The sequence below is a fragment of the Lepidochelys olivacea genome, assembly GCF_965140295.1.
Source record: "Lepidochelys olivacea isolate rLepOli2 genome assembly, chromosome: 24".
Lineage (NCBI taxonomy): Eukaryota > Metazoa > Chordata > Testudines > Cheloniidae > Lepidochelys > Lepidochelys olivacea.
This window is the reverse complement of record NC_140434.1, coordinates 13,791,105-13,817,437: the sequence shown is the minus strand read 5'-3', so window position 1 is coordinate 13,817,437 and position 26,333 is coordinate 13,791,105. Positions and strand designations below refer to the sequence as shown.

General features: G+C 49.2%; 1 protein-coding gene across 1 annotated transcript; it reads left to right on the top strand.

The window, feature by feature from the left end:
* Positions 1–26,050, top strand: LOC311512420 (IgGFc-binding protein-like; the record flags this gene model as incomplete). Its single annotated transcript, XM_084613633.1, has 13 exons — positions 1–81; positions 1,933–2,503; positions 2,757–2,950; positions 3,548–3,689; positions 5,000–5,340; positions 10,145–10,718; positions 11,191–11,768; positions 18,972–19,542; positions 21,402–21,997; positions 23,896–24,466; positions 24,720–24,913; positions 25,768–25,909; positions 26,031–26,050. 13 exons carry the CDS (start codon positions 1–3, stop codon positions 26,048–26,050), a joined length of 4,575 nt encoding a protein of 1,524 aa, XP_084469759.1.
* Positions 26,051–26,333: the final 283 nt, after the last annotated feature.

The following is a 26,333-nucleotide window of genomic DNA, read 5'->3' as shown; positions in this document are numbered from 1 at the left end:
ATGTCTGTGGCCAAGCTGTTATCCATTCAGGTGTATGGGATCACACTCACCCTGCTGCAGAACAAACAAGGGCTCATCATGGTAAGTCCTCCACATTCTCATGGACACAAATTTTATTCTATTCTACACAGGTTTGTTTGCAGTTTGGCCATCTCTCTAAGGCCCCCTCATGGCAAAGGTTGCACTGCAGGTAGTCTGCCTCAGCTTCCCCTCTTGGGCTCCTCAATAGCTCAGAAGACAAGCTGAATAACAACCACCCTCCTTAAGGTCTGGATTATTAAATTAGCAAACATGCCAAATAAAGTTTTCAAGTCCATCCATTTTTCTCCATACCAGGTCACTTTCCTGTCTATATTTGTGCTCCCCAAATTTCAAGTTTCCCTGCTGGAGTCTATTTGCTCCCATCAGCCTCTTGATTCTTTTCTGTTCTCCCTGAGAACTCTCTCTGCAGGGCCAGCCTCCCATCTTCCTCCTGCTGCTCTTGTAGGGGAATCAGGTGATTCGTGCTCCTCAGGTGTGCCTCCTTAGTAATCAGTGTTGGCTGGCCCACTGGCCTTAAAGGACAAGCCACCCACTTACTAATTCTTATAACATGCACATCCATGTAGTATTTCAGCACTTTCCAGCAACACACTAAGTAACTTAACCAACTCTTTCATCCTATCTCCAGGAGGAGATATGCGTGCAGGGGATAGTTTTGTATTGGATTTACTTTTAAAAGATATAAATGTGCACGCATATTGCCTTCTATATGTGTGTGTGTGTGTGTGTTTGAGACAGCAGGTCAGAGAAATGCATCTTGCACTTGGGGCGGAAGTGGTGAGTTTTGTCAGGGTCCTTTGTTCCTGAGGAAGTTAATTCCCGAGTCTTGAACTGGTCACCAGTAAAGCTCCATCTCCTGCACAGGTAAACTTTACCCTTATTTTCCCAGAAGAATGAAGTGGTCAGCTATGATCTTCATCCTGGAGGTTTAATTGATCTTTTAGATACCCAGGGCCCAGGCCATTGAACGCCTTGAAGATAAGGTCTGAGACCTTGAACTGGATTCAGTGTTCTCTTTGAAAGGCAGAAGGGGAAGCAGAGGACAGTTTTGATGTGTTCTATGTAGCCAGTGCTGGTGAGGAGACGCTTCTGTATCTGATAGAGTTTCTGGAGTGCTGAAGGATTCATGGTATATCACATTACTGAAGTCCAGAAGAGAGGTGATGAAGGCATGAAATGATGCCAGATCATCATCCATCAGGATGGAACAAAGTCTCCTGGCCAACTGGAGATGGTAGGAAGTATTGCTCATGGATGCTGCTATGTCAGAGCTTCATTTGGGCAAGCTGAGCATCTTCCTAGCTCAGCTCAATCTTCTTTGCCTCCCTTCTTGGTTTATACACCATGTTTCTCAGAATTAATGATTTGGGGAACTCTCTACACCTAATTCACATTTGTGCAAACATGGAATAAACGTCCTCCCCATTTTAACTCCATTGGCTCTGTGTTGAATAATTGCTCCCATGATTCATTCCCCTGAGAAATCTTCAGTCTAACTTGGGACAAATACAACATGTGGTAAATTGGTGGAGATAGGAGAAGAAGGCAAGGGGTGAAGGAATGAGGGTCTTTAGGGTAGAAGGGGAGATAGACAAGAAGTAGGAGAGTGTTCTATGTGCAGGAGCTTGCATGAAAAGGAGATGCAAGCCAAACATGGTTGGAGAAAATAGCAATGGTAAAGAGAGAGAACTGGGAGGGAGCTGAGGTGATGCAGAGAGGAGAGAAGAGATATAGACTAGGGTGGCAATGTGAAGACCTTGGAAGGTGAGGACAAGTCATCCCAAAGTGAAATCTGGAGTCATTCTGATTTATGCCATGTGTCAATGAGAGCAGAATCTTGTCTGTGTCCCTGCTTCCCTGTGCTCACAGGGAATGTTCTCTCTCTTCCAGGTGAACAGGGTGTTCCACAACCTCCCAGTAATCGTGGCTGATGGGCAACTTAGAGCATATCAACATGGCACAAACATTCTGGTGCAAACCAACTTCGGCCTCACTGTGAGCTACGACCTGGTTTACCAAGCCAGGGTCACCATCCCAGGAAGCTATGAGGGCCAGACGTGCGGCCTGTGCGGGAACTACAATGGACGGGAAGATGAGGAGTTCCTGCTCCCCAGTGGCAGGACAGCCCCTGATGTGGCAGCATTTGGCTCTGCTTGGGAAGTCGAGATCCCAGGAGCATCCTGTACAGACAGATGTGCTGGAAACAGCTGTCCAGTTTGCGAAGAGAAGAAGGACGTCTTCAAAGGGCGTAACTACTGTGGGCTGCTCACAGACCCCAACGGCCCCTTCGCGGCCTGCCACGGCGCGGTCAGCCCCAGCGTGTATCAGAGCAACTGTCTGTACGATGTGTGCCTGGGAAACGGGGACGCACAGGTCCTGTGCCAGAGCATCCACAGCTACGTGACGGCCTGCCAAGAGGCGAAGGTCACCATGCAGCCCTGGAGGAGCGCCTCCTTCTGCGGTAAATGCACCCACAGTGTAGGAGCTCTGGGACGCACTGGGGAAGGGAGGGGGTCAGTGTTACTGGGCATCTTGTTCCAGGCCTCTGGGCTTCTTCTGGAAGTCTTCTGGGTGGGAGCCAACAATCTCACGTTCCCTTAGAAAGGCGCCCTGTTCCTCTCCTCCCTGTCCTGCTGTCCTCTCCTTCATGTCTGTCCCTCTAGGCTGTGGTGTGAGATCTTTCCATCCATCCTTTATTTCTCTCTCTATTTAAGCTGTGAGCTGCCCGGTTAACAGCCACTACGAGGTCTGCGCTGACCTCTGCACCGCCACCTGCTCTGGAGACATCATGGACTGCCCGGAGACCTGTGCTGAAGGCTGCCAGTGTGACGAGGGCTTCCTCTTCGATGGCCAGGGCTGTGTGACTCCAGAGAGCTGTGGGTGCTTTGAGCGTGGGAGATATTACAAGGTACCGCCCCCTGCTGGAACATCTGGGTCTGATCTAATTTTTGCTCTGACCGTATCTTAATCCCTACACTGGTCAAGAATATAGGATTTGCTATTCTGGATCAGAGCATTGGTTCATCCAGGCTCGCTTCCCTCTCTGCTAGTATCTAATGCTCAAAGTGCCAAAAAAGGCCAGAAGATTTATTACCCTGTGCCTGTTGTGGGGAAACTGAGGCACAGATAGGCACAGTGACTTGCTCAAGGCCACCTAGTAAGTGAGTAGAAGATGGGAGGTTAAAACCTAAGAATTGTTCCTGGCCTTAAGCCCAGTCCTCAGCCCATTAGACAGCCTTTCTCTCTAAAGGCAAGAGGAAATAATATTATGACACAATGGACATTTTTATAGATACATAGATTCTAAGGCCAGAAGGGTCCATTGTGATCATCTAGTCTGCCCTCCTGTATAACACAGGCCAGAAAGCTGCCCCAATATCATTCCAAGAGCACATCTGTTAGAAAAACACATCCACAGCTCTGGGTTTAGCGCTGTCAAAAATTATTTTAAATAATCATTTCCAGTTACATTCTGCTATTTTCTGTTTTCCAAATGTTCCATCAGCCCAATGAGACGGTCCTGATGAGTGAGTGCCAGCAAAGCTGCACATGTGTTCCTGCCCGAGGGGTGACCTGTAAAGCCCAGGGCTGCTCCCGAGAAGAAATCTGCCAGATTAGAGATGGCGTCAGGGCCTGCATCAGCAAAGGTACAGGACAGTCATTGTTTGAAACGTCCCCGGAAGGGTTATTATACAGGCAGCGAGTAAGTAGCTGTGGTTAAGTCTCCTCACCCTTCTCACTCTCTCTCCCCCTTCATTTAGCCTGGAACCTTGACCCATAATATTGCAGAATTTCGACCGGAAAGATGGAAAGACTTGTTGGGTCTCTCCAGCAGAGCCAGGTGGGCAGCTGTCAGGGAGCTGTGCACATTCCATGATTCTCTCTCCGGGAGCAGGCTGGGGGCTGCTATAAACAGAACACCCTGGCTACAGACCCATAGGGACCATCAGTCATCTGGACAGTGTCAGAGCCCATCACCTCTCAGCCACTCTCCTTGTCTGCTCCACGCTAGAGGTCTGCTTGGGCCTAATTTCTGAGGAGCCCAAGCCCGAGAAGGTCAGGTCATTTCCCGACCCAGCCTGACTCTTCCAATGAAAGTGGATGAGTGCCAGGGCCACCTCCCGCCCATGGGGTTGGCTCGGCGGTGGCTATGTACCTGTTCCTGCCATCCGCCATCCCTGGCTGCAGTGTGTGCGCTCTGGGGCAGCTCCCTCACTCCACAGTATGCATAATGCAGCCAGGTGGCAGTGCTCGTAGGAGCTGGGCATGCACCTACCTCCACGCTCACCCCACAGGTAGGGCAGCCAACTGTCTCATTTGTGAAAACTGGACACTGAGCATCGGAACCTCCCCTGCTCCACCTCTTCCCACAAGGCCCTTCCCCTTGCTCCACCTCTTTCCCTCAAGGCCCTGTCCCCGTTCCTCATTCCCCACCCACTGTTGCTCACTGCTCTCTCCACCCACAGGCAGAAGGAGAACGGCTGACTTGACCCAAGCCCAAGAGGGTCCCGTTGATTTCCTACTCAACCTGACCCAGACCTGACACTTGTAGTCGGCTCCCATCAGGTTTGGGTTGCATTGCAGGGCTCTGCTCCATACTACCTGTCACATGGCCCTCTGTGTTAACCACCAACACGAGAGGCTGTGGGAAGGGTGATATAGGAAGTGGCTCTGCTGGCTCAAAGACTGCTGTGGTCTCACCCATGCAGAGAGATTTCCCAGCAGAGGACTTGTGGGAGGTTTGGGAACTGTCCAAGGGAAATATGTATGGGGATGGGTGGCTAGATAGATAGATCGATCATTTGCTCCATTTCACAAACAGGCTAGATTAAGAAGTAGGATTCCAATGACACTAAATATCATCCCAATTTTCACACCACCCTCAGCCCCCTCTCCGCTCTCATATATAACTGATTAGTCTGGTGTCTCTTGTCTTTCTATTGTCTTTCCCCGCTAGTCATTCCAAAGCCATCATGCAGTGTGGTCCGCTGCAGAGAAGGAACTATTTGCAAGATGATAAATGGGCAGCCAGAGTGTGTGCCAGTCTCTCAGGCCACGTGCTGGGCTGGAGGTTACTTGCATTACCACACCTTCGATGGACAGGTGTATGATTTCCACGGCACCTGCAACTACACGGTGGCCAAGACCTGCAGGGATGACTCCGTCCTGCCCTCCTTCCATGTCACGGCCAAGAGCGAGAATGGTGGGAACACACAGGTCTTCTACATTGGGTCGGTGACTGTCCAGGTGGATGGAGTCACCATTACAGCAGCCAGGGCTGAGGTCGGCTTTGTGGGGGTAAGTGCTGGGCATGGTCAGTACTTTGATAGGATACCTTTAAAACATTTACCCAAGGTGTTGCAGGGGGTAGAATTGTTTAAGTAGTGCTCTCCTCCTGAATTGGTGCTGTCCCTGAAGGCATGGCACTGTACTAGGGGGTGCTGTTCAGATGTACAGGTATCCCAGTAGGGTGCACTCTCCCCTTGGAGTCAGTGCTGACCCCAATTCCCATCATGGCAATACCAGGTGCTGTGTGTCATAGAATGGGGCAGGTGGCCAGCAGGGGGCACTGACCCAATTCCAAAGCTCTGTGCTTGGAGCTACCGCCAGCAACTGGGACGTGGACGGTCAGACCTCCTGGCTGAAGCAGTGGCAGTCAGGGCTAGTAGGCAGATCTGGAGTCAGGAACCAGGAATCAGAGACAAGGGTCAAAACAACCTCCCCAGGAATTGCGTCACTCGCCAATGGCTCTATCTGACACGGGCCCCTCCCTCGCAGGAGCCGCTCCCTAATGGCTCTATCCGATGCGGGCCGCTCTCTCACAGGAGCCACTCCCTAATGTGGCCCCCTCTCCGGAGCTTCTCCCTAACAGCTCTAACCAATGCAGCCCTCTTCTCCACAGGAGCTGCTCCCTGACAGCTCTAACTGATGCGCTAGGGTTGCCAGGCGTCCGGTTTTCAGTCTGAACACCTGGTCAAAAAGGGACCCTGGTGGCTCTGGTCAGCACAGCTGACTGGACTGCTAAAAGTCTGGTTGGCTGCAGAAGGGCAGGCAGGCACCGTGCCCAGGTCAGCTCAGCTCCCGAGAAGCAGCTGGCATGTCTCTCCGGCTCCTACGTGGAGGGGCAGCCAGGGGGGGTTCCGCGCACTGCCCCTGCCTGCAGGCACTGCCCCGAGCACCAGCTCTGCAGCTCCCATTGGCCAGGAATTGTGGCCAATGGGAGCTGCAGGGGCAGCACCTGTGGGTGGAGTCAGTGCATGGAGCCCCCGGCCTGCAGGCAGAGGCAGCACACAGAGACCTGTGACATGCCTCCACTTCCCGGGTGTCACACAGAATTCCTCCATTCCTAGGAAATGCCAGGGCTGCATGAGGTCAGCGCCGCCCAGTGCCCACACCCCACAACCCCTCCTGCATCCCAAATCCCTAACCCAGCCCTGAGCCTCCCTCCCACACCCTTAACCCCTCATTTCTGGCCCCACCCCAGCCCCGGCCTGGAGCCCCCTCCTGCACCACAAATCCCTCATCCCTGGTGTTACATTCTATACCTTGGGGGAGCGTCTTGTAACTCCCATATTCCTCATTTTCATATAATCATGATCTTACATATAAAGCACGCCTTGTAAGGTGTCAAGGGAAAAGTTATGATCTGTTGAAAGTCATTTCTCTATCCACATATGTGTGTCATCAATACATGTGAACTTATGAGAATTGTGTTGTATGGTGGTCACTAAAACATGTTGTAAGTTGGGGAATCAGCCAGATATTAGCTCCCCAGAGGCAACAGCAAGGAAAGTGACCAATATCCAGGCAGGGAGTCAAACAACCCATCAACAGCCATTGTCCAGCAAGGGAGCTACACTGCAATGACTTACCTGCATGAGGCCACACCAGGGGAATTGCTCAGCCTTGCTTGGAGAGACTCAGCAATGCCCCCCAAACATGCCTGGACTTGTGCTCCCCAAACACATGGACTGAGGGTATAAAACAAACAGAGTGGACACACACTGGGCCCTTCTCCTGCCCCCACCTAGGCTGCATGCAACTAAGACACTGAGAAGAAGACAAGACTCCAACAGAGGAGATTGTCCAAGGTTTAAGGAAAAAACCTGTATATTAAGGACTGCAATGTGCAGTGGGATAAGAAAAACTGCTTAATCTAGATGTTGCCCAGTCTAATAGGGTTGAGAGTTTAGACTGCATGCTTATATTTTATTTTATTTTGGTAACCACTCTGACTTTTTGCCGATCACTTAATAGCACTTAAAATCTATCTTTGTAGTTAATAAATTTGTTTGTTTATTCTATCTGAAGCAGTGCATTTGGTTTGAAGCGTGTCAGAGACTCCCCTTGGGATAACAAGCCTGGTACATATCGATTTCTTTGTTAAATTGACGAACTCATATAAGCTTGCAGTGTCCAGCGGGCATAACTGGACACTGCAAGACGGAGGTTCCTAGGGTTGTGTCCGGGACCAGAGATGCTGGCTAGTGTCATTCAGTTGCACAATCCAAGGAGCAGCTTACACGCCAGAGACTGTGTGTGAACAGCCCAGGAGTGGGGGTTCTCACAGCAGAGCAGGGTAAGGCTGGCTCCCAAAGTCAAGGATTGGAGTGACCTAGGAGATCACTGGTCCGGATAACAGCAGGGGAACGTCACACCTGAACCCACCCCAGAGCCCACACCCCCAGCCACAGCCTTCACCCGCTCCTGCACCCCAACCCCCTGTCCCAGCCTGATGAAAATGAGTCAGTGAGCAAGGATGGGAGAGAGTGAGCGACAGAGGGAGGGGGGGAATGGAGTGAGTGGGGGTGGGGCTTCTGAGGAGGGGTGGGGCCTCAGGGCAGGGAGCAGAAAAACGGTGTTCAGTTTTCTGCAATTAGAAAGTTGGCAACCCTAGACATGGCCCTTTCCCCTGCAGGAGCCTCTCCCTAATGGCTCTAGGTGACAGCTCCCTCCCTGTAGCCACTTCCTAATGGCTCTAACTGATGCGGCCCCCTCGCCTTCAAAATTCCAACTTTTGAACTGTTTACAGTGTCATGGTCACCATGCTGGTCCCAGGGTGTTAGAGAGACAAGGTGGGAGAAGTAATGTCTTTTATTGGTCCAACTTCTGTTGGTGAAAGGGACAAGTCACCCAGCTACCCAGAGCTCTTCTTCAGGTCTGGGAAGGGTACTCAGGGCTGGTCTAGGCTAGAGAATTAGATCGACCCAGATGTGTCGCTCAGGGGCACATAGGCACCAAATTTTGGTTCACAGGGGTGCCCCAACCCCTCTACACCCCTTCCCCCAAGCCCCCACCCCTGTCCTGCCCCTTCCTTCCCCCCTCTCCACCACTTTCCCCAAGCCCCCACGCCCTCTGCACCCCTTTCCACCCCCATTGCTCCCCTTCCCCTCCCAGCGCCTCCTGCACACCACGGAACAGCTGATGGCACTGGGCAGGAGGCGCTGGGAGGGAGGGGGAGAAGCTGATCCAAAGGGCTGCTAGTGCGTGCCCAGCCCCCACTATTTGTTTTTCGTGTGTGCTTCAGCCCTGGAGCACCCATGGAGTTGGCACCTATTCAGGGGCGTGAAAAATCCATACTCCAAGCAATGTAATTAAGTCGTCGTAAGGGCTTGTCTACACTTACAGAGCTGCACCAGTGCAGCTGCACAGCTGTAGCACCTAGTGAAGATGTTACCTAGGCCGACAGGACAGCTTCTCTTGTTGGCGTAGGTACTCCACGCAGTCGACACTACAGTGCTAGGTCAGTGCAAAGCAGTTCACCTCGACCAATAAGTGTCTCCAGTAAAATTTCGCTCTCGAACATAACAGTCCCTGCTACATCGACTTAATAACTCCACCTCCATAAGAGGTTTAGAGTCAATGTCGATGTAGTTAGGTCGACGCCATGTCAATGTAGATACTGCGTGGATTACATGGACTGTTACTGGCTTTCAGAAGCCATCCCACAATGCCCCACACTGACAGTACAATCGGTACAAGTGCTCCTGGTGAGGTTGCATATTGCACAGACACAGGAGCAAAGAGTAGACATGCACAAGCGATGTAATCACTGAGGTGGCTTTATGCTGATGTAAATCAGGTCAACTTAATTTTGTAGTAAGAAGAAAAGGAGGACTTGTGGCACCTTAGAGACTAACCAGTTTATTTGAGCATAAGCTTTCGTGAGCTACAGCTCATGTATGCATCCGATGAAGTGAGCTGTAGCTCACGAAAGCTTATGCTCAAATAAATTGGTTCGTCTCTAAGGTGCCACAAGTCCTCCCTTTCATTTTGTGAATACAGACTAACACGGCTGTTACTCTGAAACCTTAATTTTGTAGTGTGGCCATGCCCTGACGGGTGGTACCTATGTCAATAGGTTATGCCCACCTGTCAACATAGCGCTCCCTGCACCAGGGAATAGGTCAGTATAACTGCGTTCCTCAGGGGTGTGGATTTTCCACAGCTGCAGTGTTCCAAATGTAGACGAGCCCAGAGTGTCATAGCTAAATACAAGGTGAAACAGATTGTTTAACATAAGTTGGTTAAACCCACTGACATCATAGGACAAAAAGGGTGGGTTATTGAGTTAACAGATTGCTGTAATAATCTATAACTCGTGTCTTTATTAAAACCATGACTTTTACTGTGCAACAAAGTTAAGAATTTAGGATCCCAGTCTCGACTTTTGAAAGTGTGGTTCCATTATTAAACAACTTTCAAAATATTGAAATCCTCCGAAAAGAATTACATTTCTCCACCCAGCTCTATTTAATCTGATGTTTTAAAGTAATTCTGGTTCAGATTTGGGTCAAGGTTCATTGAGAGGGGAGAGATAGCTCAGTGGTTTGAGCATTGGCCGGCTAAACAGAAGGTTGTGAGCTCAATCCTTGAGGGGGCCATTTAGAGATCTGGGGCAGAAATTGGGAATTGGTCCTGCTTTGAGCAGGGTGTTGGACTAGATGACCTCCTGAGGTCCCTTCCATCCCTGATATTCTATGATTCTATGAGAGATTTGGCTCCAGGTTGCAATACTTGCTAATCTGAGTAGGAGCCACTTTGCAAATGACAGACTAGTGCACTCAATTGTGACCTTTGCCCTTTCTGTCTCACTGTGAAGCTGAATAACACCAGGGCCCACTTACCCATCTCCCTGAACAACGGGGCCCTTCGGCTCTATCAGAGCGGCACCTCCCTCATCCTCCGCACCGATTTCAACTTCAGCATGTCCTATGACTGGAACAACCACCTGAGGATCACTGTTCCCAGGGTCTTCTTGGACAGCCTGTGCGGCCTGTGTGGCAACTATAATGGGGACCCCTCCGATGACTTCCGGACCTCAGAAGGGGACCTGGCTCCCAGTGTCGCCGCCCTGGGGAAAAGCTGGGCAGTGGAAGATGAGGATCAGTTCTGCTGGCACGATTGCATTGGAGGTTGCAGGCCCTGTGCCGCCAGCATAGTCAGAAAGTACAAGGAAGAGGTCTCGTGCGGCCTGATAGCCAAGGTGTCAGATGGGCCCTTCAGCCAGTGCCACACCAAGGTGGATCCTACAGTCTACTTGGACAACTGCGTGTACGATCTGTGCCACAGCGACGGCTACAGGAAGGTCCTGTGTGAGGCCCTGAAGGCCTACGCGGATGCCTGCCAGCTGGAGGGGGTCAGGATTGGGGAATGGAGGCAGCTGGCCAGATGCCGTGAGTACAGATTTGTATGCCAAGGTCTATGGTCTGCTGGTTAGACCGGGGAGCCTGGGGCTCAGCACTCTTGAGTTCTAGCCCTGGTGTTGGCAGGGGGCATAATCGAGTGGTTTGGGATTGAGCAGTGATTGGGAAATCAGGACTCTGGGTTCTGTTGTACCCACAGTACTTGTTTGTCCTTGGAATTGCTAAGGTGCCTGTCACTTGGAGTATCTAACGTCCACTGATAACACATGGATGGTTGGGGTAAAATGGTGCCAGTTTCTAAGTCACACTTCCTACCATGAACCTGATCCTGTAAGGTGCTAATCACCTCCGGCAGTGTGCTGAGCACCCTAACCTCCTGTTCAGGTCACTGGGATTTGAGGGCTCTCAGATCCCACAAGATACATCCCCCTCTGTCTATTTTAAATGCTGCTTTTGCATGAAGAGAACTTGCTGCTAAATCTGTGGGTCCTTCACTCCCCAGCCATGGCGTGCCCCCTGGAGAACAGCCAGTACCAGCTCTGTGGAACAGCCTGCCCAGTCACGTGTGTGGACCAGTCAGTCCCCAGCAGCTGCCAAGACCCCTGCGTGGAAAGCTGCCAGTGCAAGGACGGTTTTGTGCTGAGCCAGGGCAAATGCATCCCCAAGGGCGGCTGTGGGTGCCAGTTCGAGGGGCGTCCCTATGCCCCCAACGAGAGCTTCTGGGTCGATGAGGTATGTGGGACACGGTGCATGTGCGATGCAGCCACTAGACAGGTCGAATGCGCGGCCGCTACGTGCAAACACTCGGAGAGGTGCGGGCTAGTGAACGGCGTACGGGGCTGTTACCCCTCCAGCTATGCCACCTGCTCCGTGACAAGGAATCTGCACTACACCACCTTTGATGGACGGAGATACGACTTCCAAGGCACCTGCCGCTACCAGCTCACGGCCCTGTGCAAGAAGGCGGAGGGACTGGTGGACTTTGATGTCTACTTCCAGGAGAACAATACCGCTCCTCTACAGATCAAGGTTTATCAGACCAACCTCAGGATCAGCAATCAATTCCCTGGGAAAGTCCTGGTGAGTTTCTTAAATTGTCTCTAATCTCTCTAAAATATTTGGGGAAAGTCACCTGCTTGATCCAGAAAAGTTGCAGACAGTGCATGGAAGGATTTTGAAATATAGGGTGAATTGTAACCAACAGGGAGCCAATGGAGATATTTAAGGATTGGGGTGATGTGGTTACACTTCAGATGTGTGAGAAGGTGTCTGAATCATAGAATTCTAGGGCTGGAAAGTACCTCGAGAGGTCATCTAGTCAAGTCCCCTGCACTCATGGCAAGATTAAGTGTTACTTAGACCATCCCTGACAGGTGTTTGTCTAACCTGCTCTTAAAAATCTCCAATGATGGAGATTCCACAACCTCCCTAGGCAATTTATTCCAGTGATTAACTACCCTGGCAGTAAGGAAGTTTTTCTTAATGTCCAACCTAAACCTCCCTTGCTGCAGTTTAAGCCCATTGCTTTTTATCCTGTCCTCAGAGATTAAAGAGAACAATTTTCACCCTCCTCCTTGTAACAACCTTTTATATACTTGAAAATTGTCATCATGTCCCCTCTCAGTCTTCTCTTCTTCAGACTAAACAAACCCAATTTTTCAATCTTCCCTCACAGGTCAGGTTTTCTAGACCTTTAATCATGTTTGTTGCTCTTCTCTGGACTTTCTCCAATTTGACCACATCTTTCCTGAAATGTGGCACCCAGAACCGGACAAAATACTCCAACTGAGTCCTAATCAGCACAGAGAAGAGCAGAAGAATTATTTCTTGTGCCTTGCTTACAACACTCCTGATAATACATCCCAGAGTGATGTTTGCTTTTTTTGCAACAGTGTTACACTGTTCAGTCATATTTAGCTTGTGATCCATTTTGACCCCCAAATCCCTTTGTATAGTACTCCTTCCTAGGCAGTCATTTCCCATTTTCTATGTGTGCAACTGATTGTTCTTTCCTAGATGGAACACTTTGCATTTGTTACTCCTTGGGAAATTCTGCACATCTGCAGATGTGCAGAATTCATCTGTCTCACATAATTTTGTATTTTCCCACATAAAAAACATTTTGCCGCAGAAGTGCTGCACTTCTGCCTTTTGCCCACCAGAGGATGCTGTGGCACCAAAACAAATGTATTTTATGCAGGAAAATACTAAATTCTAAGCCTAGTGCTTCAGAATTGTCCCATGAGCAGCACCTTGCCCGTGGAGCCAATTTAGGACAGAGTGGGGGCACACAGGGCTGCTGGGGCAGGTCACAGACTGGGGTTCAGAATGTGGGGGAGGGGGAGGGATAGCTCAGTGTCTTGAGCATTGGTCTGCTAAACCCATGGTCATGAGTTCAATCCTTGAGGGGGCCATTTAGGGATCTGGGGCAAAAATTGGGGATTGGTCCTGCTTTGAGCAGGGGGTTGGATTAGATGACCTCCTGAGGTCCCTTCCAACCCTGATATTCTATGACTTGTGGGGGAGACAGACTGGAGCATGGGCTCAGGAGCTAGTTGAGTGACAGTGTTGAGCCTGGGGATGTGGGAGGGGGGCTGCAGAGACCCATGGGGATGAGGAGTGTGGGGACAGGGGCAGACATGCCTGACTGAATGAGAGAGGCTTGGGATCATCCAGGGTCTTCATGGGGGAGGCTTCCCAACAATCTCACCCCCCACAAAGAAAAACCTCCCACTAACACCCTCCCAGTTCACTCCTAGGCTCCTTCTCTCTCCCTGAGGTCCTCCATTACCCCTGACTCCCCCAAGCCTTTGCATTGCTTCTGACAGGTGCAGAAAATACAGTTCTGTATTGTAATTTAAATGAATTACACAAAGTTCTCTATGAATATGCCTAGTAAGGAATCTATTTGTGAAAAAACAATTTACCAGAATCTTTTTTTTTTTTTTGGTCTGTATTGCTATAGACATACTTACTGTCAGATATTTTTAAATAAATTACCAAAATAATTTACAGGTTTCAGAGTAGCAGCCGTGTTAGTCTGTATTCGCAAAAAGAAAAGGAGTACTTGTGGCACCTTAGAGACTAACCAATTTATTTGAGCATAAGCTTTCACTACAGCTCACTTCAAATAAATTTGTTAGTCTCTAAGGTGCCACAAGTACACCTTTTCTTTTTGCAAAATAATTGAAACTGGCATGATTATATTGTATTATTTTGACAAATAAGATATGCAGAATTTTGCAGAATTTTCAACCATTGTGTGCAGAATTTTTAATTTTTTGTGCACAGAATTCTCCCAGGAGTAATTTGTCCTCATTGAATTTCATCCTATTTACTTCAAACCATTTCTGCAGTTTGTCCAGATCATTTTGAATTTTAATCCTATCCTCCAAAGCACTTTCAATCCCTTCCAGCTTGGTATTGTCCACAAACTTTATAAGTGTACGTTCTATGCCATTATCTAAACCACTCGTGAAGATATTGAGTAGAACCAGACCCAAAACTGATCCTTGCAGGATCTCCCTTGATATGCCCTTCCAGCTTGACTGTGATCCACTGATAACTATTCTCTGGGAACGGTTTTCCAATCAGTTATGCACCCACCTTATAGTAGCTCAATCTAGGCTGTATTTCCCTAGTTTTTTTTATGAGAAGGTCATGTGAGACAGTATCAAAAGCCTTACTAAATTCAAGATATACCACATCTACCTCTTCCTTCCCATCCACAAGTGTCCACACTTTCACAGAGTGCTCTCATCCCCAATGCGGCACCTCCTTGTGGCCGCAACTTGGAATTAGCTCTGCCTTTCTGAAGCCCCTTCCTGTGAGTGCTCACTCTGTGACACTCTCTCTCTACCCAGACACAATGGCTCTGTCCTTGTGGCTTGGCCCTCCAGCTAGGTCACGGTAGTTTCTCCTTTCTGGGAGGTTTGTGTACCAAGTGTCACCAACTGTCCCAGGCAGTCTTCCAATTCACTGCCCCTCAATGGCGCCACATCCCCAGTGGCTGGTAGGGGAACATGGGCTCACCCTCATCTTTGGGTTCCAGCCCAGGGACCCTAAAACCAGCAGCTAAAGTCTACCCTGTCCCGTGCCTTGTTTCTGTTTCCTTGGATTGCTTCCTACATTGCCACTGTCAGTCTCCTTCTCTACCCTTCTCCGGGTATACCCTTCCCTCCTGGCCAAGTCCCCTCTCTCCCTAGCCTCAGAGAGTGACTGAAGACCTCCTCCTTGCAGCCCCCTTCTGCCCTCAGCTACCTTGTTAGTACCAGCCCACCTGTTCCTGTTCAGGTGAGCTTCAGCCTTTAGTTAGTTCTCATTGTTCCCTGGCTCCTCCTCCAGGTACATCTTAGATGGTTAATTGGCCCTTCTAGCCACCTTAACCCTTTCAAGGGCAGGTGTGGGGTGAGCATTCCTTCACAAAAAGAAAAGGAGTACTTGTGGCACCTTAGAGACTAACCAATTTATTTGAGCATAAGCTTTCGTGAGCTACAGCTCACTTCATCGGATGCATACTGTGGAAAGTTTAGAAGATCTTATTATATACACACAAAGCATGAAAAAAATACCTCCTCCCACCCCACTCTCCTGCTGGTAATAGCTTATCTAAAGTGATCACTCTCCTTACAATGTGTATGATAATCAAGCTGGGCCATTTCCAGCACAAATCCGGGTTTTCTCACACACACACCCCACAAACTCACTCTCCTGCTGGTAATAGCCTATCTAAAGTGACCACTCTCCTTACATTGTGTATGATAATCAAGGTGGGCCATTTCCAGCACAAATCCAGGGTTTAACAAGAACATCTGAGGAGGGGGGTAGGAAAAAACAAGGGGAAATAGGCTACCTTGCATAATGACTAAGCCACTCCCTGTCTCTATTCAAGCCTAAGTTAATTGTATCCAATTTGCAAATGAATTCCAATTCAGTAGTTTCTCGGAAGTCTGGATTTGAAGTTTTTTTGTTGTAAAATAGCGACTTTCATGTCTGTAATCGTGTGACCAGAGAGATTGAAGTGTTCTCCGACTGGTTTATGAATGTTATAATTCTTGACATCTGGCTTGCCAACTGTGCCCACATATCTATTCATGGGACACCACCACAGGGCCTAATAACATCAGCCACACTATCAGAGGCTCGTTCACCTGCACATCCACCAATGTGATATATGCCATCGTGTGCCAGCAATGCCCCTCTGCCATGTACATTGGTCAAATTGGACAGTCTCCACGTAAAAGAGTAAATGGACACAAATCAGATGTCAAGAATTATAACATTCATAAACCAGTCGGAGAACACTTCAATCTCTCTGGTCACGCGATTACAGACACGAAAGTCGCTATTTTACAACAAAAAAACTTCAAATCCAGACTCTGGCGAGAAACTGCTGAATTGGAATTCATTTGCAAATTGGATACAATTAACTTAGGTTTGAATAGAGACTGGGAGTCATTATGCAAGGTAGCCTATTTCCCCTTGTTTTTTCCTACCCCCGCCCCAGACGTTCTTGTTAAACCCTGGATTTGTGCTAGAAATGGCCCACCTTGATTATCATACACAATGTAAGGAGAGTGGTCACTTTGGATAAGCTATTACCAGCAGGAGAGTGAGTTTGTGTGTGTGGGGGGTGTGTGTGTGAGAAAACCTGGATTTGTGCTGGAAATGGCCCAACTTGATTATCATACACATTGTAAGGAGAGCGATCACTTTAGATAAAAAGAAAAGGAGTACTTGTGGCACCTTAGAGACTAACCAAGTTATTTGAGTATGAGCTTTCGTGAGCTACAGCTCACTTCATCGGATGCATACCGTGGAAACTGCAGCAGACTTTATATACACACAGAGAATATGAAACAATACCTCCTCCCACCCCACTGTCCTGCTGGTAATAGCTTATCTAAAATGATCATCAGGTTGGGCCATTTCCAGCACAAATCAAGGTTTTCTCACCCTCCACCCCCCCACACAAATTCACTCTCCTGCTGATGATAGCCCATCCAAAGTGACAACTCTTTACACAATGTGCATGATAATCAAGTTGGGCCATTTCCTGCACAAATCCAAGTTCTCTCACCCCCTCACCCCCCTCCCAAAAACCACACACACAAACTCACTATCCTGCTGGTAATAGCTCATCCAAAGTGACCACTCTCCCTACAATGTGCATGATAATCAAGGTGGGCCATTTCCAGCACAAATCCAGGTTTTCTCACACCCCCCACACCCCCATACACACACAAACTCACTCTCCTGCTGGTAATAGCTCATCCAAACTGACCACTCTCCAAGTTTAAATCCAAGTTAAACCAGAACATCTGGGGGGGGGGGGAGGAAAAAACAAGGGTAAATAGGCTACCTTGCATAATGACTTAGCCACTCCCAGTCTCTATTTAAGCCTAAATTAATAGTATCCAATTTGCAAATGAATTCCAATTCAGCAGTTTCTCGCTGGAGTCTGGATTTGAAGTTTTTTTGTTTTAAGATAGCGACCTTCATGTCTGTGATTGCGTGACCAGAGAGATTGAAGTGTTCTCCGACTGGTTTATGAATGTTATAATTCTTGACATCTGATTTGTGTCCATTTATTCTTTTACGTAGAGACTGTCCAGTTTGACCAATGTAAATGGCAGAGGGGCATTGCTGGCACACGATGGCATATATCACATTGGTGGATGTGCAGGTGAACGAGCCTCTGATAGTGTGGCTGATGTGATTAGGCCCTGTGATGGTGTCCCCTGAATAGATATGTGGGCACAATTGGCAACGGGCTTTGTTGCAAGGATAAGTTCCTGGGTTAGTGGTTCTGTTGTGTGGTATGTGATTGTTGGTGAGTATTTGCTTCAGGTTGCGGGGCTGTCTGTAGGCAAGGACTGGCCTGTCTCCCAAGATTTGTGAGAGTGTTGGGTCATCCTTTAGGATAGGTTGTAGATCCTTAATAATGCGTTGGAGGGGTTTTAGTTGGGGGCTGAAGGTGACGGCTAGTGGCGTTCTGTTATTTTCTTTGTTAGGCCTGTCCTGTAGTAGGTAACTTCTGGGAACTCTTCTGGCTCTATCAATCTGTTTCTTTACTTCCGCAGGTGGGTATTGTAGTTGTAAGAAAGCTTGACAGAGATCTTGTAGGTGTTTGTCTCTGTCTGAGGGGTTGGAGCAAATGCGGTTGTATCGCAGAGCTTGGCTGTAGACGATGGATCGTGTGGTGTGGTCAGGGTGAAAGCTGGAGGCATGCAGGTAGGAATAGCGGTCAGTAGGTTTCCGGTATAGGGTGGTGTTTATGTGACCATTGTTTATTAGCACTGTAGTGTCCAGGAAGTGGATCTCTTGTGTGGACTGGACCAGGCTGAGGTTGGTGGTGGGATGGAAATTGTTGAAATCATGGTGGAATTCCTCAAGGGCTTCTTTTCCATGGGTCCAGATGATGAAGATGTCATCAATATAGCGCAAGTAGAGTAGGAGCTTTAGGGGACGAGAGCTGAGGAAGCGTTGTTCTAAATCAGCCATAAAAATGTTGGCATACTGTGGGGCCATGCGGGTACCCATAGCAGTGCCGCTGATCTGAAGGTATACATTGTCCCCAAATGTGAAGTAGTTACGGGTAAGGACAAAGTCACAAAGTTCAGCCACCAGGTTAGCCGTGACATTATCGGGGATAGTGTTCCTGACGGCTTGTAGTCCATCTTTGTGTGGAATGTTGGTGTAGAGGGCTTCTACATCCATAGTGGGCAGGATGGTGTTATCAGGAAGATCACCGATGGATTGAAGTTTCCTCAGGAAGTCAGTGGTGATAAGCTATTACCAGCAGGAGAGTGGGGTGGGAGGAGATATTTTTTTCATGCTTTGTGTGTATATAATAAGATCTTCTAAACTTTCCACAGTATGCATCCGATGAAGTGAGCTGTAGCTCACGAAAGCTCATGCTCAAATAAATTGGTTAGTCTCTAAGGTGCCACAAGTACTCCTTTTCTTTTTGCGAATACAGACTAACACGGCTGTTACTCTGAAACCACTCCTTCACAGTGTCAATAGCATCCAGCAGAGGTGTGAACCTGGAGCACTGGGGGACAGAGAGGAGGGAACTGCAATAGCTAATGCCAAGGGAAATACAAGTCTGGTTAGAGCTTGGATTCAGGCAAGCTGTAGGAAAGGAAGCAGGCCGGACTGGATGAAGATTTGAACAGAGGTGGATTATTGTTGTAATCATGGGCCAGAGCTCTGTGCTGGGGTGAGAGGTTCTACCACAGGCGAGCGAAGTTTCACATCTCATGTGTCTTGCTTTAACAGATGAACAGTTTTCTGATGAATCTTCCCTTCAACCTCATTGATAAGAAAATCACTGTGTATAGAAAGGGCTGGGCCACAGTGATCCAGGCAGACTTTGGTCTCACCGTTACCTATGCCGGGTGGTCAGGACGCACCACAGTCACTCTGCCAGTCACCTACGCGGGAGCCGTGTGTGGTCTGTGTGGCAACTTCAACAGTGACAGGGACGATGACATGCTCATGAGGGATGGCACGCTGGCACCAAGCCCCATCAGCTTTGGCCAGAGCTGGAAGGTGGGCGACCTCCCAGGATGCTCTGCAGTAACGATACCCCCATGCGCAAGTGTAGAGGCTATTGAAAAACAACAACGAGGTAGCAGAGGGCAGTGTGGGCTCATCCTCCACAAGAGTGGCCCTTTCAGAGGATGTCACAGCAAAGTGGACCCCCATGGATACTTCGTAGACTGCGTGTATGGCTATTGCGTCCTCAGTGGGTGGGAGAATAACGTCTGCCAGGCCCTTGCTGGCTATTCCGAGGCATGTCAGGAAGCTGGAGCTGTGGTGCATCCCTGGAGGACGACGAAATTCTGCTGTGAGTCCCCCGTGCTCATTGCTGCCCCTATGGGGATCCCTGTTCCAAGTTGGCTGGTAGATGTTGGCTTAAATGCTGAGCTCATCAAGTGACGTAGAACATTTCTTCATGGTCACAGGAGCCCAAAGTATGGGCACAGCACAGGCATGGGCCCTAGGAGCTGCCTCCTCACCACGCTCCTATCCACGTGCTGCACCCCAGGCCAGAGAGGCGCTGTCCAGAGATAGAATCATAGAAGATCAGGGTTGGAAGAGACCTCAGGAGGTCATCTAGTCCAACCCCCTGCTCAAAGCAGGACCAACACCAACTAAATCATCCCAGCCAGGGCTTTGTCAAGCTGGGCCTTAAAAATCTCTAAGGATGGAGATTCCACCCCCTCCCTAGGGAACCCATTCCAGTGCTTCACCACCCTCCTAGTGAAATAATGTTTGCTAATATCCAACCTGTACCTCCCCCACTGCAACTTGAGACCTTGTTCTGTCATCTGCCACCACTGAGAACAGTCTAGCTCCATCCTCTTTGAAACCCCCCTTCAGGTAGTTGAGGGCTGCTATCAAATCCCCCCTAACTCTTCTCTTCTGCAGACTAAACAAGCTCAGTTCCCTCAGCCTCTTCTCATAAGTCATGTGCCCAGCGTCCTAATCATTTTAGTTCCGCTGAACTTGCTCCAATTTGTCCACATCTTCTCTGAAGTGGGGGGCCCAAACTGGACGCAATACTCCAGATGTGGCCTCACCAGTGCCAAATACAGGGGAATAATCACTTCCCTCGATCTGCTGGCAATGCTCCTACTAATGCAGCCCTGTATGCCGTTAGTCTTCTTGGCAACAAGCGCACACTGCTTACTCATATCCAGCTTCTCATCTACTGTAATCCCCAGGTCCTTTTCTGCAGAACTGCTGCTTAACCAGTCGGTCCACCCTGTAACAGTGCATGGGATTCTTCCGTCCTAAGTGCAGGACTCTGCACTTGTCCTTGTTGGACCTCATCAGATTTCTTTTGGCCCAATCCTCCAATTTGTCTAGGTCACTCTGGATCCTTTCCCTACCCTCCAGCGTATCTATCTCTCCGCACAGCTTAGTGTCATCTGCGAACTTGCTGAGGGTGCAATTCATCCCATCATCCATATCATTATTAAAGATGTTGTACAAAACTGGCCCCAGGACTGACCCCTGGGGCACTCAGCTTGATGCTGGCTGCCAACTAGACATGGAGCCATTGATCACTACCTGTTAAGCCGAACAATCTAGCCAGCTTTCTATCCACCTTATCGTCCATTCAGCCAATCCATACTTTTTTTAACTTCCTTGCAAGACTACTGTGGGAGACCGTATCAAAAGCTTTGCTAAAGATGTAGTGGTGCCCTTCATAGCCCATCTAGTCCTTGGTTTATCTGCTGATACTGGGATATAATTAGTTCTGGTACATGGTGGTGACTCACTAATTGAGATGTCTGTCCACTAGGAACTGGTCTGGGAATCCACCAACTCATCTCCCATAAACCGTCATCTGGGAATGAGTTTTAGGCACTACTGACCTGTATTCAAAACAAAAATCTACTGGTGAAAAGGTCTGCAGAACACTCCCAGTCCATGGGCCCTCCACTCCCTACACCTTGACCTTGGTCCATATTGGAAGCCTAGCTTTAGGAAAGAGATTACCTGTATCCCACTGCCTGATTTGTTTGGAACAACCAGTTAACCAGACCTGAATGTGGATTACAGGTGGTGCCTTTTATTATTTAACCAAACCAAGGAAATAGAAAATTAGGAGTTTAAATGAAATTGCATCTTCTAGTAACGTTCCTTTTTACACATTACTAACACACGATGTGAGCTAACTCTTTGTTTTAATTACAGCTCCGTCCTGTCCCCCGAACAGTCACTATGAATTCTGCAGCAGCAGCTGCGATCTGACATGCAGCAACCTCTATGCCCCGGTGCAATGCACAACCAAGTGTAAGGAAGGCTGCATGTGTGACAAGGGCTTTGTTCTCAGTGGTGAGCTTTGCATCCCCATTTCCCAGTGCGGATGCCTCCACAGGGGATTTTACTACCAGGCCGGGGAGACCTTCCACCCCAGCGGTTCATGCGAGGAGCAGTGCGTGTGTCACGCTGGTGGGGAAGTTGTGTGTAAGGCATTTTCCTGCGGCACTGGTGAGCAATGCAGGGTGGTGGACGGCATCCAGAAATGCCACCCATTTGGATCTGCGACCTGTTCTGCCTCTGGCCATCCCCACTACCTCTCTTTCGACGGGGTCCCCTTTGACTTTCAAGGCACCTGCACCTACATCCTGGCCAAGACCTGCGCCGATGCCAGTCACCTTACACCATTCACTATCAGTGTAGAGAAAGAAGACTGGGGCAGCGGGAACGTCTCCATGGCCAAGGTGGTATCCATCCAGGTGTATGGGATCACACTCACCCTGCTGCAGAAGAAACAGGGGCTCATCATGGTAAGTCCTTCTCCAGATCTTCATTTAGATTGTTCTGTGTGTCCCTTTGTGGCCCGAGGTTTCTGCATGTGGCCTGCCTCCGCTTCCCCTCTTGGACTCCTCAACAACTCACAAAAGGCTTTTACAAATCCAATAGCAACAGCCCTCCCAAGGGTCTCATTCAAATAGGAGTTTTCACATACAGCCATTCACTTCCTTATCTGGCCATTCCCAGGCATTGCCTGACTGCCGTCTCACTCCCCTACTTTCAGGTTTCTCTGTGGGAGCCTACTCACTGCCAGCAGCCTCTCTATTCCCCTCTTTCTCTCTGACAACTCTCTCTGCTGGACCAGGAGCCTGGCTTCTTCCTGCTTCTCTTATATGCTTCTCCTTCTTCTCATATGATTCCTGCTCAGATGTGCCTGAGTAGTAATCCTTAGTAATAAGGGTTGGCTGGCCCCAGGCCCTCTGAGGGGCAGGACACCCTGCTACAAGGTTCATATACCAGGCTCATCCACATGGTATTTAAGCCCCTCCCAGAAACACATTAAGCAACGTGATTAACATCTACCACATGTTTGTTCTCTCCTCCTCTCCCCAGGAAAGATGTGTGTGCAGTGGGGTGTTTTGCTGTGGATTTTTTTATAATGATAAATGTATACGCATGTTGCCATATATATATGTTGGAGAAAGGTGGTCTAAGAACGTACCTTGCACTTGGAAAGGAGGGTGGCCAGATTAGTGAGGGTCCTTACTTCCTGAGACGGTTCATTCCCCAGACTTGAACCAAACTCCGAATAAAGCTTTATCTCTGGCAGAGACAAAGGTTATCCTTATTGATGTGATTTCCATTGTGCTAATGGAAGAAAGTTGACAATCACAGTCTTCAACCTGGGGGTTTAATTAATCTTTTAGATAGCCTGGTCCCAGGCCATTGAGCGCCTTGGGATAAGGACTGAGAACTTGAACTGGATTCCTTGTTCTATGGGAAGCCAGGGGAGGGAGTGGAGGACAGGTTTAATGTGTACAGCAGCCAGTGTTGCTGAGGAGGCATGCTGCAGAGTTGTGTAGCACTTGAATATTCCTAAGTGCTGAATGCTTCATGCCTGGGTATACCAGCTTGCAATATAGTCCAGCAGGGAAGCGACAAAGCCGTGAATGGTTGAAGCCAGGTCATCTTCTGTCAGAATGGGATGGAGTCTCCTACCCAGCTAGAAATGGTAGAAAGTGCTACTCAGGGATGCTGCTATGTCAAAGTATCTCTTGGGTGAGATGAGCATCCTCCAGCTCAGCTCCATCTTTGCCTCCCTTGTTGGTTATACCCCTATTTATGAGTATTAATTATTTGGTGAACCCCATCCACATACCTCACATTTTGCAAACATGGGGTAAAATTCCTCCCCATTATATCTCCGTTGGCCTCTGTGTTGAAGAATCTGTCCCATGGCATAGTGCCCTGTGAAGCCTGCAGTCTAATTTGGGGCAAATTGAACACAATGCATAGGAAATTGTTTGAGATAGGAGAGGGAGGGGAAGGAAGGAGGAGTCACCAGGGAAGTGGGTTTTCAGGGGCCGAGGGTGGGAGATGGAGAAGAAGTAGGAGACTGTTCTGAGTCCAGGAGTTGGCATGAGAAGGAGCAGGCCAAACATGGGTTGAGGAGTTGGAGAAGATAGAGAGAGAGGATCAGGAGGGAGGGAGGTGCCTGGGAGATGAGATCAGAAATGTAGGCCAGGGTGACAATGTCAAGAGCTTGGAAGGTGAGGACAAACCATTGCAAAGTGAAATCGGGAGTCATGAGTCATTCTGGATTTAACCCATGGCATCAGTGAGAACTGAATCTCAAAACTTGTCCATAGCCCCTACGCACGATGCAGTGTCCATCCTACCTGCTCATAGGGGAATGTGCTGTCTTTTCCAGGTGGACGGAGTATCCCACAATCTCCCCGTGATAATGGTCAATGGGCAGCTCCGAGCATATCAACACGGCACTAATGTCCTGGTGCAAACTGACTTTGGCCTCACTGTGAGCTACGACCTGGTTTACCAGGCCAGAGTCACCATCCCAGGGACCTACCAGGGCCAGACGTGTGGCCTGTGCGGGAACTACAATGGACATCAGGATGAGGAGTTCCTGCTCCCCAGTGGGAGGAGAGTCCCTGATGTGGCAGCATTTGGCTCTGCTTGGGAAGTCGAGATCCCAGGAGCAACCTGTACAGACAGATGTGCTGGAAACAGCTGTCCAGTTTGTGAAGAGAAGAAGGATGTCTTCAAAGGGCGTAACTACTGTGGGCTGCTCACAGACCCCAACGGCCCCTTCGCGGCCTGCCACGGCGCGGTCAGCCCCAGCGTGTATCAGAGCAACTGTCTGTACGATGTGTGCCTGGGAAACGGGGACGCACAGGTCCTGTGCCAGAGCATCCACAGCTACGTGACGGCCTGCCAAGAGGCGAAGGTCACCATGCAGCCCTGGAGGAGCGCCTCCTTCTGCGGTAAATGCACCCACAGTGTAGGAGCTCTGGGACGCACTGGGGAAGGGAGGGGGTCAGTGTTACTGCGCATCTTGTTCCAGGCCTCTGGGCTTCTTCTGGAAGTCTTCTGGGTGGGAGCCAACAATCTCACGTTCCCTTAGAAAGGCGCCCTGTTCCTCTCCTCCCTGTCCTGCTGTCCTCTCCTTCATGTCAGTCCCTCTAGGCTGTGGTGTGAGATCTTTCCATCCATCCTTTATTTCTCTCTCTATTTAAGCTGTGAGCTGCCCGGTTAACAGCCACTACGAGGTCTGCGCTGACCTCTGCACCGCCACCTGCTCTGGAGACATCATGGACTGCCCGGAGACCTGTGCTGAAGGCTGCCAGTGTGACGAGGGCTTCCTCTTCGACGGCCAGGGCTGTGTGACTCTGCAGAGCTGTGGGTGCTTCGAGCATGGGAGATATTACAAGGTATCACCTCAAGCAGTCTGGGTCTGATCTAAATTTTTTTCTCACATATCTTAATCTCTACACTAGACAGGAATAGGGTTTGCTATAGTGGATCAGAGTATTGGCCTATCCGGCCTGGCATCCCTGCTCTGTTAATGCCCAAAGCACCAAGAAAAGCAAGAAAATTTGATTCCCTTTGTCTGTTGTGGGGAAACTGAGGCACAGAGAGGGGCTGCTCATTAGACAGCCTCTCTTTTTAATGTTAAGAGAAATAATATTATGAAACAATAGTTTTTCACACACCTTACCACACAGCTCTGAGTTTAGCACTGCCAGAAATTATTATAAATAACCATTTCCAGTTATATTTCCAGTCAGCCTCACCTCAGTCCCTGGAAAAATCATGGAGCAGGTCCTCAAGGATTCAATTTTGAAGCACTTAGAGGAGAGGAAAGTGATCAGGAACAGTCAGCATGGATTCACCAAGGGCAAGTCATGCCTGACTAACCTAATTGCCTTCTATGATGAGCTAACTGGCTCTGTGGATAAGGGGAAAACAGTGGACACGTTCTTCCTTGACTTTAGCCAAGCTTTTGATACGGTCTCCCAGAGTAGTCTTGCCAGCAAGTTAAAGAAGTATGGGCTGGATGAATGGACAATGAGGTGGATAGAAAGCTGGCTAGATCATCAGGCTCAAAACCTTTGAGGTTTTTAAGGTCAGGCTTGACAAAGTCCTGACTGGGATGATTTAGTTGGGGATTAGGTCCTGCTTTGAGCAGGCGGTTGGACTAGATGACCTCCTGAGGTCCCTTCCAACTCTGATGTTCTATCATTCTATGATTGCGTTATTTCTTCCTTCCCAAACATCCCGTCAGCCCAGTGAGACGGTCCTGAGAAATGAGTGCCAGCAAAACTGCACCTGCGTTCCTGCCCGAGGGGTGACTTGCAAAGCTCACAGCTGCACCACCGGAGAAACCTGCCAGATCAGAGACGGCGTCATGGACTGCATCGGCCAAGGTAAAGGAGAGTCACTGATTGAAACATGACCCGAGGGGTTATTGCACAAGGGGTGAGTAAAGTCATTTCAATTATGTCTCCTCACCCTTCTCACTCACTCTCTCTCTCCCCTTTTATTTAGCCTGGAACCCTGATCCGTAATATTACAGAATTTTGACTTGAAAGATGGAAACACTTGTTGGAAACACTCGTCTCTGCTGCATCCATCTTCTGATGTGCACAGCAGAGCCAAGTGGGCAGCTGTCAGGGAGCTGATCACACTCGTAGGTCTTCTCCCTGGCTGTAGCCTAGGAGCTGCTCTAAATTGGAGCCCACTGGCTGTGGGGGCCATCAGTCAGCTGGGCACTGTCAGTGTCCATCACATCCCAGCCACAATCCTTTGCCTGATCGATGCCGGCATCATGCCCATAGGTGTTGAACCACG